Source organism: Octopus sinensis, linkage group LG28 (assembly GCF_006345805.1).
Source record: "Octopus sinensis linkage group LG28, ASM634580v1, whole genome shotgun sequence".
Lineage (NCBI taxonomy): Eukaryota > Metazoa > Mollusca > Cephalopoda > Octopoda > Octopodidae > Octopus > Octopus sinensis.
In genome coordinates, this window is record NC_043024.1 from 14883144 (window position 1) to 14898281 (window position 15138).

The window sequence follows — 15138 nt, forward strand, 5'->3', positions numbered from 1 at the left end:
TCACGGGTCCATCTAGTATGTATAAATATATTTTGAAGAATTGGAAAATTCCGCCTAATCCTCTTTTCTGTGAATTTTTCACGGGTCCAGCTAGTATGTATAAATATATTTTGAAGAATTGGAAAATTCCACCTATTCCTGTTTTCTGTGAATTTTTCACGGGTCCAGCTAGTATGTATAAATATATTTTGAAGAATTGGAAAATTCCACCTATTCCTGTTTTCTGTGAATTTTTCACGGGTCCAGCTAGTATGTATAAATATATTTTGAAGAATTGGAAAATTCCACCTATTCCTGTTTTCTGTGAATTTTTCACTGGTCCAGCTAGTATGTATAAATATATTTTGAAGAATTGGAAAATTCCACCTATTCCTGTTTTCTGTGAATTTTTCATGGGTCCAGCTAGTATGTATAAATATATTTTGAAGAATTGGAAAATTCCACCTATTCCTGTTTTCTGTGAATTCTTCACGGGTCCGGCTAGTATGTATAAATATATTTTGAAGAATTGGAAACTTCCACCTATTCCTGTTTTCTGTGAATTTTTCATGGGTCCAGCTAGTATGTATAAATATATTTTGAAGAATTGGAAAATTCCACCTATTCCTGTTCTCTGTGAATTCTTCATGGGTCCAGCTAGTATATATAAATATATTTTGAAGAATTGGAAAATTCCGCCTATTCCTGTTGTCTGTGAATTTTTCAAGGGTCCAGCTAGTATGTATAAATATATTTTGAAGAATTGGAAAATTCCACCTATTCCTGTTTTCTGTGAATTTTTCACAGGTCCATCTAGTATGTATAAATATATTTTGAAGAATTGGAAAATTCACAGGTCCAGCTAGTATGTATAAATATATTTTGAAGAATTGGAAAATACCACCTATTCCTGTTTTCTGTGAATTCTTCACGGGTCCAGCTAGTATGTATAAATATATTTTGAAGAATTGGAAAATTCCACCTATTCCTGTTTTCTGTGAATTCTTCACGGGTCCAGCTAGTATGTATAAATATATTTTGAAGAATTGGAAAATTCCACCTATTCCTGTTTCTGTGAATTTTTCACAGGTCCAGCTAGTATGTATAAATATATTTTGAAGAATTGGAAACTTCTACCTATTCCTGTTTACTGTGAATTTTTCACAGGTCCAGCTAGTATGTATAAATATATTTTGAAGAATTGGAAAATTCCACCTATTCCTGTTTTCTGTGAATTCTTCACGGGTCCAGCTAGTATGTATAAATATATTTTGAAGAATTGGAAAATTCCACCTATTCCTGATTAACTAGTCAATATCTTTCCAGCCTTATCATTTAAGGTCACGGGGGATAACTCTTTTACCTTTTAACATTTTTACATTTTAGTTATTCTTTTCAAAAATAGAAATATTAATATTTCTAAGTCTTTCTAAAGGAGACTACGGCAGCAGTACTTAATATTAATAGTTATCACCAAGCTAACATGGCAGTCCAGAATGCTGCCGTTGATTAGCTCCAAGAGGCCATTGCCTCTAGCTAGCTATGTGACACACAAACCTGTGTCCATTATAAATGAACTAAGCTTTATTGCCAATTCTTCAACTGATAATGCAGGATTCTCTTCAAGTAGGATTAGGGTTAGGGGTGGGGGAAGGGTATCTTTTTTTCTTCGCAAATGTAAATAAACCCAATCTGTTTCTTAAACAAGGGACATATTCATACAGCACGGAATGTTTTCACCCCAAATGGAGGTCAGCGATTGGTTAAAATTGCTGAAATGCTCGAAATTAAAGTCGAAATATGTTAGAACATATAGAATTTTCTCAATAAAGCCAAGAAAAAATAATGTTTTATAAACACATTCTACCAGTATACGAAGTTTAAAAGTGTTTAGTTAACTAGAAATTATGTTGAAAACTGGCATTCAAAAGGAAAAGATCCAAGTGATGCCTCAAGGAGCTTATCATCAAACTCAACTGAACGTCCTGTTCGTTCTTCATCTTCAAGGCTGAAATCTCCACTTCTGAATTTTGCAAACCATCTCCTGCAAGTTCCTTCATTCAACGGACACAGGCAGCATTCGTCCTATTAATAGTTATTGTTTTCGTTTTCTACTTTATGCATTTTCTATATGCTGCCTCCTCAGTGGTTTCACGTTTCTTCTACTATTCAGTTCTTTTAGTCGGTTATGATAAGTGGTCTGAACCTGAAAAAGAAGTATTTCTCAATATATGAAACTGTTAGTAGAGCTTAAATACATGTATTGTGACCTTTAAATAAATATTTCTCACCAGATGGAGTACGTTCTTTGTTCACGGATTTTTGTCAGTGAACAGGTCGCAGTCTCAAAGCGACGAAAATATTTTGACAAATTAAACTTAGATGTTGAAGTGAATCGAACGGCTTTTGTGTGTTTCTTAAATGGCTTATAAACACCTTCCACACTGCAATTGTTTTCGTTTCAGCACACGATCTCAGATCAAATCACTTGCTATGCAGGTACATCTCCGTAAGTCCACTATAGATATATATATATTCTTTTACTCATTTCAGTCATTTCACTGCAGTCCTGCTGGAGCACAGCCTTTAGTTGAGCAAATCGACCTCAGGATTTATTCTTTGTAAGCCTAGTATTTATTCTATCGATCTCTTTTGCCGAACCACTAAGTTACGGGAACGTAAACACACCAGCATCGGTTGTCAACCGATGCCGGGGGACAAACACACACACATATTTTCGATGGGCTTCTTTCAGTTTCTGTCTACCAAATCCACTCACAAGGCTTTGATCGGCCCAAGGCTATAGTAGAAGACACTTGCCCAAGGTGCCACGCTGTAGGACTGAACCCGGAACTATGTGGTTGGTAAGCAAGCTACTTATCACACAGACACTCCTACACACACACACACATAGATAGATAGAGACAGACAGACAAACAGTTAGGTAGATAGATAGATAGATAGATAGATAGATAGATAGATAGATAGATAGATAGATAGATAGATAAAGATAGATAGATAGATAGATAGATAGATAGATAGATAGATAATAGATAGATAGATAGATAGATAGATAGATAGATAAAGATAGATAGATAGATAGATAGATAAAGATAGATAGATAGATAGATAAAGATAGATAGATAGATAAGATAGATAGATAGATAAAGATAGATAAAGATAGATAGATAGATAGATAGATAGATAAAGATAGATAGATAGATAGATAGATAGATAGATAGATAGATAGATAGATAGATAGATAGATAGATAGATAGATAGATAGATAGATAGATATAAATACAAGTCTGTTTATAGGGCAATATTACCTTGCTTAGAAATAGGAGAGGCTTGTGGGCAGAAAGGCAGTGAGCTGTGAAAAACCTGCTTGGAAAACGTCTAACTCACAGAAAGTATGGCCATGCAGGCTACAGATTTGCTTATCAGTTGCTTGACCTTAACCCCTTGAGCATGTCCCTTAGTGGTTGACAATATGTGCACCTCTGATCATGAGAAGGAGCAGTGAGAGAGCATCATAGCCATGTGTCGAGAGGGATTCTTTGGGGTTTGAGAAAATGTAACGGAAGCAAAGTTTGAAGGAGGATATTTTTCATAGTTTCAAGGAGCAAGCAAAAAGAAAATAACAGTTGCTACCCAAGGACAAAAATCATGTTATACAGTGTAATGGTTTCAAATTTTCGTGCAAGGCCAGCAGCTTCATAGGCGGGGAGAGAAGTCAATTACATCAACCCCAGTATTCAACTGGTACTTATTTTATCACCCCAGAAAGACTGAAAGGCAAAATTGACCTTAGTGGAATTTGAACTCAGAACGTAAAGATGGATAGAATGTTACTAAGCATAGGAGTGGCTGTGTGGTAAGTAGCTTGCTTACCAACTACATGGTTCTGGGTTCAGTCCCACTGTGTGGTACCTTGAGCAAGTGTCTTCTACTATAGCCTTGGGATTTCATAGACAGAAACTGAAAGAAGCCCGTCGTGTATATATATATATATATATATCATCATCATCATCATCATCGTTTAACGTCCGCTTTCCATGCTAGCATGGGTTGGACAGTTCAATTGGGGTCTGGCAAGCCCGAAGGCTGCACCAGGCCAGTCAGATCTGGCAATGTTTCTACAGCTGGATGCCCTTCCTAAAGCCAACCACTCCGAGAGTGTAGTGGGTGATTTTATGTGCCACCAACACAGGTGCCAGACGAGGCTGGCAGACGGCCACGCTCGGATGGTGTTTTTTATGTGCCACCGACACAGGTTCCAGACGAGGCTGGCAGACGGCCACGCTCGGATGGTGTTTTTTATGTGCCACCGACACAGGTGCCAGACGAGGCTGGCGAACGGCCAAGATCGGATGGTGTTTGTTACGTGCCCACAGCATGGAGGCCAGTCGATGCGGTACTGGCTACGGCCACGTTTGGATGGTTTTCTTATGTGCCACCGGCACTGGTACCACAAGGATACAAATTCCATTGATGTTCATCTATTTTGATTTGGTTTGATTGATTTGGTTTTCACTTGCCTCAACAGGTCTTAACAAGTGTCACAAGAAGGAAGGTATGCACAGGTGGACTGACTAGGTCCCAGGTAGGGGCCCCGGGTTATGGCTTCACTAGTCTTGCTGGGTCTTCTCACACACAGCATACTTCCATAGGTCTCGGTCTCTAGTCATTTCCATGGTGAGACCTAAAGTTCGAAGGTCGTGCTTTACCACCTCGTCCCAGGTTTTCCTGGGTCTACCTCTTCCACGGGTTCCCTCAACTGCTAGGGATTGGCACTTTCTCACACACCTATCTTCATCCATTCTTGCCACATGACCATACCAGCGCAATCGTCTCTCTTGCACACCACAACTGATGCTTCTTAGGTACAACATTTTTCTCAAGGAACTAACGCTCTGTCGAGTAAGTACACTGACATTACACATCCATCGGAGCATACTGGCTTCATTCCTCATGAGCTTACGCATGTCCTCAGCAGTCACGGCCCATGTTTCACGGCAGTTCGTACACATGCATCATACAGACTGCCTTTTACTCTGAGCGAGAGGCCTTTAGTCACCAGCAGAGGTAAGAGCTCCCTAAACTTTGCCCAGGCTATTCTTATTCTAACAGTTACACTCTCAGCGCACCCACCCCCACTACTGACTTGGTCACCTAGATAACGGAAGCTATCAACTACTTCTAGTTTTTCCCCCTGGAAAGTGACGGAAGTTGTTTTCTGCAGCTTTTCGGAGGTCAATGCTCCCGAGCATCTGCCAATTCATGAAAATGGAAACTTCTAGAAACATTTCAAATAAAAAAAAAAAACATTCAATTTTCTGTTGTATTTCACCAATATTTTAAAATTCAAAATCATCAGAAGAAAAATTTGCAGTTGCTTCAAATTGGTTTTATTTCCATTATACAACTAACTGGTCGCTTTTAAACTGTATAATTAAACACAACTGACTAAGGGTGGAAAGAAAGGGGTAATAAATTAATTAATCAAATCAAAATTTGAAGTGTTACATGGCTTCATATGGGGGTTTATAAAACTCAATGTCCTAGCCAAGATACGCTGGAGCTAAATTTGACAAATGCAGCAGACCATAGATGAAGAGCATACAAGAGCCAGTCTCTTCTACGTTTGGTTCTACAGGAACCATAGAAGTGGCAGTCAGAGGGAAAGGAAATAGATGATAATGGTTCATGAAAGAGATACTTGTTTAGAATTGTTTTTGTCATTTATTGAGATGATGCAAGCGATTTGGATCAGAACATTTGTCTTTGTGGAAATGAGAAATCCTTTTTTTTTTGTTTCCATACATTGGAGTTGGTCCTTATAAGGCATGAAGAGGCTAGGGAAAGTTGGACGGAAAGTTATTGAGTAGCAGAAATTCACAAACTTACAAGAACGGAGAAGTCAGTTTCTTTAACATCTGGTTGCAGAAAATTTGCTCCATCAAATTTTGTCTGACTCTTGCAAACACGGAAATTTAAGTGAAATAATAATGAAGAATGATGAATGCAAGGAGCTGGAATAAGTGCCACAAGATATAATAATAATAATGAAATTATTGCATAGTGCTCAGGTGCACCACAACTTGTCAGAAAGTGCATATAAAGTACATGCAGTAATGTAGAAATGTCTGGAAAGTGAACATGCTTGTGTGTGCATGGAGGGGAGAAAATCAAGTGTAGTGTTGGCGAATCTCAGGAAGCATAGAAGTCTTGAAGGATGCAGTGCTCCGACAACTAACAACCGATGCCGGCAGTTTGTTCCATGCTTCAGCAACTCTCAGCGTGAAAAAATGTTTCCTGAAGTCATGGGAGCTGTGCTGTTTTCTTACTTTGTAAATATGTCCACGGGTGTTAGATGGGTGGAGTTTGAAGAGGTGCTCAGAGTTATTGTTTGTGCGATGGTTGATAATTTTATGGGTGTCTGCCAAGTCAGCTGCCAGACGTCGGAGTTTCAATGTGTCTATGCCCAGGGAAGTAAGGCATTCAGGATATGGCAAATGCCTGATGGAGGGTATTCTTTTGGTTGCACGTCGCTGAACAGCTTCCAGACGAGTGATGTCCTGGGCAAGATAGGGGTTCCAGACCGGTGATGCAAATTCCAGGTGAGGTCTTACCATAGCTATATAAAGCCGCAGATAGATAGCCGGAGAGCGGCTCACAAAGGATTTGGTGAGTGATGCCAAGACACCCTCAGCCTTCTTGACAATTTTAGCGATGTGTTTTGTCCAACGCAAATCACTGTCGACAATAACACCCAGGTCACGTTCACATATTTTGTCTGACACTGAAATTACTGAGTCAATTCATCACTTTTTAATATAATATTAAATATTTCAAGATTGTTATTGCAGACTTTGGACGATACAGTTTTTATTCTTCTGTTTGAATAAACACCTGTATAGTAAAGAAACATATTTATTAGGAGAGAATGATTAACCACAAATATCAGATATTAGGCTTTTCTCTTCTATGAATAAATTTGTTTCTCAGTTCCATCTGAGAGAATGATTTACAAGATATCACAGTGAAATGGTTTTACTCATGTGTCGATGCACTTATGCTCAGCTAAGTAATGATTTGAAGAGAATATGCCACAGATATCACTTCCCTCGGGTATGAATCCGTTTGTGTGTGCTTAAGTTACTACTTTGGGAAAATGATTTACCACAGACAGCACAGCGAAATAGTTTCTCTCCAGTATGAATATATTTGTGTTTATTTAAGTCCCCTCTCTGAGAGAAGGATTTACCACATATGTCGCAGCGATATGGTTTTTCTCCTGTATGAATGCGTTTGTGCGTAGTTAAGGCACTTTTGTGAGGTAATAACTTACCACAGATATCACAGCGATATTGCTTTTCTCCTGTATGAATACGTCTGTGAACAGTCAAGCCACCATTCTGAGTAAAAGATTTACCACATATATCACAGCGGTATGGTTTCTCGCTTTCATGAATACATTCGATGTTGCAATCATCTGGTTTCTCCTTTTCAGGAGTATATTTGTGTTCAGTTAAGTCACCACTTACAGATAATGATTCATTACAGATATCACACTCATGTTTCTTTCCTGTATGAACCTGTTTGTGAACAGTTAAGATATCTCCACGGGTAAATGATTTACCACAAATATCACAGCGGTATGGTTTCTCTTTGGTATGAATCCGTTTGTGAACAATTACACTGTATGGATGAGAGAATGATTTTCCACAGATATCACAATATGATTTTTCTCCTCTATGAATCCGTTTGTGGGTAGTTAATGTACCTTTACGGGAAAATGTTTTATGACAGACATCACAGCTAAATGGCTTTTCTCCCGTATGAGACAGTTTGTGGCTGGTTAATGTACCTTTACAGGAGAATGATTTACCACAGATATCACAGCAAAAAGGCTTCTCTCCTGTATGAAGCTTTTTGTGTAAAGTCAAGCTATTTACATGAGAGAATGATTTACCACAGAAATCACAATGGAATGGCTTCTCTCCTGTATGTGTACGGTTGTGAGTAGTTAAGCTGTCTTTATAAGGAAATGATTTACCACAGATATCACAGCGAAATGGCTTCTTGCCAGTATGAATACGTTGGTGAATAGATAGTTGTCCTGTATGGATAAATGATTTACCACAGATATCACAGCGAAATGGCTTTTCTCCTGTATGAACTCGTTTGTGAATATTCAACTGACCTGTATGAATAAATGATTTACCACAGATATCGCAACGAAATGGTTTCTCACCTGTATGAGTCCGACTGTGAATAGTGAAGTTTCCAGCATGGGCAAAAGTTTTACCGCATATATCACAGCGAAAAGGTTGCTCTGCTTTATGAATATATTTAGGCATAGTTAAGTTACGTTACCGAGAGAACAATATACTACAAATACCAAAGTTGGTCGGTCTCCTTTCTGTACAACTGCATCTGCAAGTTGAGATGTTACGTTTTTTCAAAGAGTAGCAATTTACAGGTTGTACGATTATACAACAATATTCTTATCTCTTTCAGAACTTCTTCAGCAAAATATAATTCACTTCAAGCTTGTTAAATAGTTCCTTTTTCTGCTATTTTTCTATTGCCACATGGTTATTTTTCTTGTTTGTACCTCAAGTTTAAATATAACAAATAATTCTGCTGCTATATTCCCAGTAAATTTAATCCTTGTTGATGCCTAAAGATGTTCTTATCTACTTTGCGAATTTATTTCAACACAAATAAATGTCATATACATTGAAGACAGTTTCATAAGGAGAATTTCCCTGTTAATCTCAGCTGAGAGAAAATATTTCACAATAATTCACCATAGATTTATATAAAGAGGGTTATATCTGTTCTGTAGAATATTTCCCCTTAATATTGAAATGTTGAAAATGTCAATACATCTGAAGTTCAGAATTCTCTTCTGTCAATGTCATCCGATGCTCTGAAATGATAGAGAAGCAAAATGAGAAAGAGAGCAAACTTAAGATGAGATAGAACTTAAAAAGATGGTTTTACTATATTTCTATATTCATAAACTGAAGATATAGACCTTCACCTGAACAAATCAACTTACCTAATGATTGCCATTTTCAAGGCAGAAAGATGTATATGTAATATAACACATGGTGGCACGTAAAAAGCACCAACCGATCATGGCCGTTGCCTGCCTCCCCTGGTCCCTGTGCCGGTATCACGTAAAAAGCACCCACTACACTCATGGAGGAAGGGCATCCAGCTGTAGAAACACAGCCAGATCAGACTGGAGCCTGGTGCAGCCTCCTGGCTTCCCAGACCCTGGTCAAACCATCCAACCCATGCTAGCATGGAAAACGGACATTAAACGATGATGATGATATATAAACATATGCATATAAATAGATACTGGGTCATCCCATAAATAATATGGTCTTTTTATTCTTCTTTTACTTTTCAAAATTCAGATAAAGTTCTTTTTTAATCTAAAATATACTCTCCTTCATTTTCTACAATGCTCTTCCATCTATCTGGTAAACTTGCAAGGCCCCTCTTCCAAAATTCACTTGTCTGTGATAAAAAATACTCCTCCAGTGCTGTACTGACCTCGTCTACAGAATTCATATTTTTGCTGTCCAAATGATTTTGAAGACTGCAGAATAAATGATAATCAGATGGGGCAATGTCTGGGGAATATGGTGGGTGGAGCATCGTTTCCCATTCAAACTGTTCCACCCTTTGGAATGTCATCCTCGCTATATGTGGCTGAGCATTATTCTGATGGAAGATTACCTTTCGTCTTGTAACCAAAGATGGTCGTTTTTCTTCTAGTGCTGACTTAAGCCACTCAACCGACTCACAGTGGATCTCCTTTTTTATCATTTGGTTTGGGTTTAAATGTTCAAAGTGGACTAAATTTTCATATCCCACCAAACAGATAACAACACTTTACATTGGTGAAGACCTTCTTTAGTCTGTGGTGCGAATGTTTCTCCTTTCCCTACCTACTGTCTTTGGTGCTTGACATTTTTATAGAGAACCCATTTCTCGTCACCAGTCACTTTTTGGTCCCAGAAAAAGATTCATTCATGAGATATGACAGCAAAGAAGAGCACACATTCACTCTCTGTGTGCGATTAGACTCAGAAAGTTTGTGAAGAACCCATTGACTCAATTTTCTGACTTTTCTGATGGCATGCAGGTGTTAATGAATGGTTGACCGACCAAATCCAAGCTTCTCTGCTAGTTACTCAACAGTTACAATTTGATTTTGTTCCACCAGGGTTTGTAGGATGTCCTCTTTGAGCCCTACAGATTTTTCAGGACACTAGTCTTCTAGGCTGTAGTTTCTGGCTCAGAATTTCTGGAACTACTGTTGACACTGGATCACGCTTACTGTCCGATCCCCATATACTGCATTAATATTTCTCATCCTTGTCTTTATTGAACTCATAAAGCAAAATATGCTCCTTTGTTATTTCCATTATAGCTTTGAAAAAAATAACTTAAAATTGAACTGCACTAAGAATAAATACAAAGTAAAATTACTACCTGCTTTTATAGCAAGTTGATGCAGGTAATTTATCCTGTCCTCCTCCGACTTTTACTTCATGCAGCTGAAAAACTGCATTATTTATGGGATGACCCAATATATATCACATGGTAAAATGCGAGCATAAAAAGTAATATTCCTAAGATTATAAACCTGGAAAAGTACAGGACGAGTTATTACACCTGTAAAAGTATAGGACGAGTTATTACACCTGTAAAAGTATAGGACAAGCTATTACTTCTAGTAAAGTAAAGAATAAGAAACTTTTTACTTAGAATATTGCAGTAAAGAATGCCAGTTCTTCTAATTTATCAATCTTTACAGTTCTCATCTTTTAAATTTATTGTACAAAACTGTTCAGCTAATTCGTAAGTTTGTCTAATTAGTCACTTTGTTCTGTATTTAAGGTAGTAAATTGGCCAAATTCTACTTAAATAGGTATAGTGTTATTTGTAAACTATAATAAAATAAGTTTTACTATTCCAATTTTAATTTAACTGCAATATTTTAAGTAAAAGGTTTTTTTATTTTTTACAAGAAGTAATAGCTTCTCCTATACTTTTACAGGTGTAATGATTTGTTCTGTACTTTTCTAGGATTATAATCTTAAGAATATTACTTTTCATGCTCGCATTTTTCCATGTAATCCATGATTTTTCCAGGTATTGCTGTTATAAGATAATTAATAATGTGTCAATTAATAATTTAAGATTTTACCTTATAAAATACTGAATGATAATATTTCAATTTTTTTCATGTTTAATTTAAATATATGTTGTGATTGAATTATTTGATATTACCCATCCACACCAAATTAATGGCAGGGAATTTTACTATGTTGTTGGTTGCACCATGGCTCACCAAAAGTTACAAACAACAAGATCCCAAAACCATCAGTTACCAGGCTCACCTTAAGTAACCTAATTTTGCAATATTAGGAGGTCACAGGAATTCATTTAACAAAAAAAAAATTCCAATGATTCCAGGCTTGGGAGGGGGGTGGAGAGAAACCCCCACCTCATTTTTTCTAAACCAAAATATTGGATTTGCAGCATATTGGGAGGTCAGGGTACTTGATTCTACACAAAATATCAAATTTTTTGTTTTTTCTTTCTTAGTGAAAATGTTGGGTCCTCTGGGTGCTAGGATAAGATGCGGATGAAAATCATGCAGGTGTTGATATAGAAATTTACCATAATGTTGTTATTTAGCTTCAAATCAACCCTGATGATGCAAACCAATCATCAAAGACATTCCAGCCTTCAGCAAATTGTCTTTCTAGGGATAATCTAGGACATTACATAAAATGGGCATGTGATTTAGGTAGGGGGATACTTTGGCTGCTATTTTTAGTGTGTTGAGCGACCAGGTAGAGGCTCTTTCATTGGTTTGATTGCGTGATGAGATTTGTTTACACATATATGTAATATGTATATATATAATCAGCAGAAGTTGGAGATTAAGTCAAAAGCTGAGAGTTTCATATATTGGCACATATCAAACATGAATTTGTCCATTGTCACTCTAACTTCTGACGAAATAACTTCTAAAATACAAAATCTGAGAAAATATGAGGCGGTTGTGGGATGTGTAAGAAACAACAAGGCAAGACTTCTGCCTGTCTCCCCCCCCCCAAAAAAACCCCAACCCTTTAAAAAAAATTTTTTTTTGACACCAAATCCCGCCTCTTTTCAGCTACAGGGAATATGAAACTGAAAAAAAAAATTGGCAAAAATCGACATTTCTAAATAACCCCCCCCACACACACACACACACACACACACATCCATTTCCTTCATTTTAAAGTTTTTTCACAATTTTTTTTTCAAAATATGCGGGAAAATACGGAGATTATGATTCTGAAAAAAATTTCCCAAAATCTTTGTAAAATTTTTTTTTTAAGAATTTTTTTTTTTCCAAAATATGCGGAAAAATATAGACATAATGATTCGGACAAAAATTTCAAAACATTTCCGTACTTACGGTTACGGTGTTAGGGTTAGAGTTTTAGGGTTAGGGTTAGTGTTGGGGAAAAAAAGTCAAAATTTGAAGAAGTTGGGGGGGGGGGGATAAAAAATTTCACAATGTCGATTTTTGGCAATTTTCCGGAAAACCTCCGTATCCGAAAACGGGATTTTTGTGAAAACAAAAAAAATTACAAAAATAAACAAATTTGAGAGAAAATGTGGTGGGGGCGAAGTGTTTCCAACAACAGCTAAATCTATCTTAAATCACGTTTTCGTTTGAATTTCTTTTTTTTTATACCTGTTCCCTGGATGCAGCACGGATCTTTGTCAGTGAACAGGTCGCGGTCTTAAAGCGACGAAAATATTTTGACAAATTAAACTTAAATGTTGAAGTGAACCGAACGGCTTTTGCGTGTTTCTTAAATGGAATACAAACACCTTCCACGCTGCAATTGTTTTTAAAATTGTTTTCATAAAAAGTTTTCCACCATCGTTTCCAAGACCGTGATGCAAAAAACAATAATAAAATGGGAAAATACCCACCAAAACGGAGAAAATCCAACTTATGTAAGCATCCTGATCCGAAACTCCGCCATCAATAGCAATTTTCAATAGTTCATTAAAATTCTATTGAAATGGTGTCATGTCCTAAAATCTCATGATTTATTTACCTCCATACCTCTTAGAAATGTGCCAAAACTCAAATCCCTGTGGCTTGTAGTTTTGGAAAACACTGCAAAAACGACCATTTGTTCAGGTAAATATTTAAAATATTGCCAAAAAATAAAAAGTTTTCTTTCCAGCAACCTTTAAAAAAAGGGGGCGGGAGGAGCAACAATTGGTCACTATTCATTTGTGTAATTTGGAGGTGATGATCACCTCAGTTTCAAAGATATGACATGACAAATATAGATGCTTATTCATTTAGGCAATATAGACAAAATTTTGACCAAATCGTTGACCAATCAAATTGTTGTATTTCCTAAAATATTCAACCAAATGTTTCTTTTTGGCCGTTCCGTTTAAAAATTCAATGATTATATTTATATTAACAATACTGAGTTCCTGTTGGGATGGCAATTCTTCCAAATTAGTACACGATGTCGTTCACTTACACAGCCTTCCTTCGTAACCAAGAAAGCGGCTTAGGCCGAAGAAGAGGTGAAATGACGTCGTCTCTTCATACCAAAGCTGAAGGACTTCCCAAGATGTTCAAACTATGAAAGTATATAAATAATACTTACATATTAATACAGAGCCAGTGTAGAGATGTCATAATACGCTTTATGTTGTACCTATTACATTACACCTTTAATCTAAATTTCATTCGATTCCCTTAAATACAGGGAGACTTGTCAAGTAATACAGGTGTGACTGAAACGTCAGGTGTTAATTAATTAGGAAAACTGAACAATTAACTGACAGGGGAACTAACTCTAGATCTAGTTTCAACATCAGTCCCGGTGTAACGATTTCAAATCGATTCTTCGTCCTGGCCGTATTATTTCAAATTAACCACCTCAAAACCTTCCCCAAATATTCGCCGTTTCGACTGCATATAAAAGAATTATTGCTATTATCATTCTCATACTTACTTTTCCATTCTGTGATTTATAACTACCAATAGGAATGGTAGTTTTTGTAAAATCTGTCTGCTTATAATATAGCTCCCGATTGGTTGGTACCTCTTTTTGTTTAATTACATATATAGATGTGTGTATCGTTGGTTGGCGGGATGCAGACACGCCCAGTTCTCGTTAATGCGTAAGAACAAAAATACGGATATTGTGTCCGTGTCCCACTTTCACTCTCTGACACAAACACAAACACACATCTCTGGAGATGATCGATAAGGATCTTTAGCTTAACTGATTAAGATACAAGGTACTACATAAGAAGAGCGGTCTCGGTGCGCGCACTCGCGCTAGCTAGTCGTGACTAGTCGATCATTACTTTGTGTTTTTGTGTTTTATTTACTTTGTTTTTAAAAAATTATTTACTTTGTGTAAAAAAATTTATATATTTTGTGTTTTATTTACTTTGCTAGGTAGTCGTTGTAGGATCGACTAGTCACGGGACCATTCTTCTTAAGTAGTACCAAGATACAATTATTAGTGAGAACAGGAAATTTCTTAAATAATTTGACAGAATCCTGGTTAAAGTACCCCATAAAACTTCTTTCTATTTTTTGAAATATTCCGAAAATTTTTTGCGATTTTGTGTTCTACACACGGGAATTTATACAGTTATGCGAAAAGAAAAAAAAATGAATTATTACCCCCTCCCTCACCAAACGAGTGCGTGTGTGTGTAGATGTAAGAAAAAACCCCCTTATAAACCCGCCAACATTTTCTGAAAAATCCCCAAACTAAAAGAATAGTTATGAGGGATTGTGTGGGATGTTTAAACTAAAATTTTGCCTCAATATTGATTTCCTGTATGAGAAGGTGCTAAAAAATTTCTGGTTTGGGGTAAAAGAAAATACAGGATTGTCAGTTTATTATGATTATATTCAACCACTAGTAAGGTGGCGAACTGGCAGAAACGTTAGCACGCCGGGCGAAATGCATAGCCGTATTTCGTCTGCCGTTACGTTCTGAGTTCAAATTCCACCAAGGTCGACTTTTCCTTTCGACTGCTGCTAAAATGACAAGGGACATGCAAGTC

At 36.9% G+C, this 15138-nt stretch overlaps 1 protein-coding gene across 5 annotated transcripts; it reads right to left on the bottom strand.

Annotated features, from left to right (window-relative positions):
- Positions 1 to 6651: 6651 nt before the first annotated feature.
- LOC115225768 (zinc finger protein 726-like) lies at positions 6652 to 14101 on the bottom strand. Of its 5 annotated transcripts, none has more exons than XM_036514616.1 (3): positions 13716 to 14003; positions 8171 to 8920; positions 6652 to 8086 (listed from the first exon to the last, which is right to left on the bottom strand). In XM_036514616.1, exons 2-3 carry the CDS (start codon positions 8343 to 8345, stop codon positions 7101 to 7103), a joined length of 1161 nt encoding a protein of 386 aa, XP_036370509.1. In that variant the 5' UTR covers positions 8346 to 8920; positions 13716 to 14003; the 3' UTR covers positions 6652 to 7100. The 5 variants fall into 5 exon arrangements, with proteins under 5 accessions (XP_036370509.1, XP_036370510.1, XP_036370508.1 ...); XM_036514617.1 differs by having other exon boundaries at positions 6652 to 8041; positions 8126 to 8920; XM_036514615.1 differs by lacking the exon at positions 13716 to 14003 and adding an exon at positions 14067 to 14101 and having other exon boundaries at positions 6652 to 8920.
- Positions 14102 to 15138: the final 1037 nt, after the last annotated feature.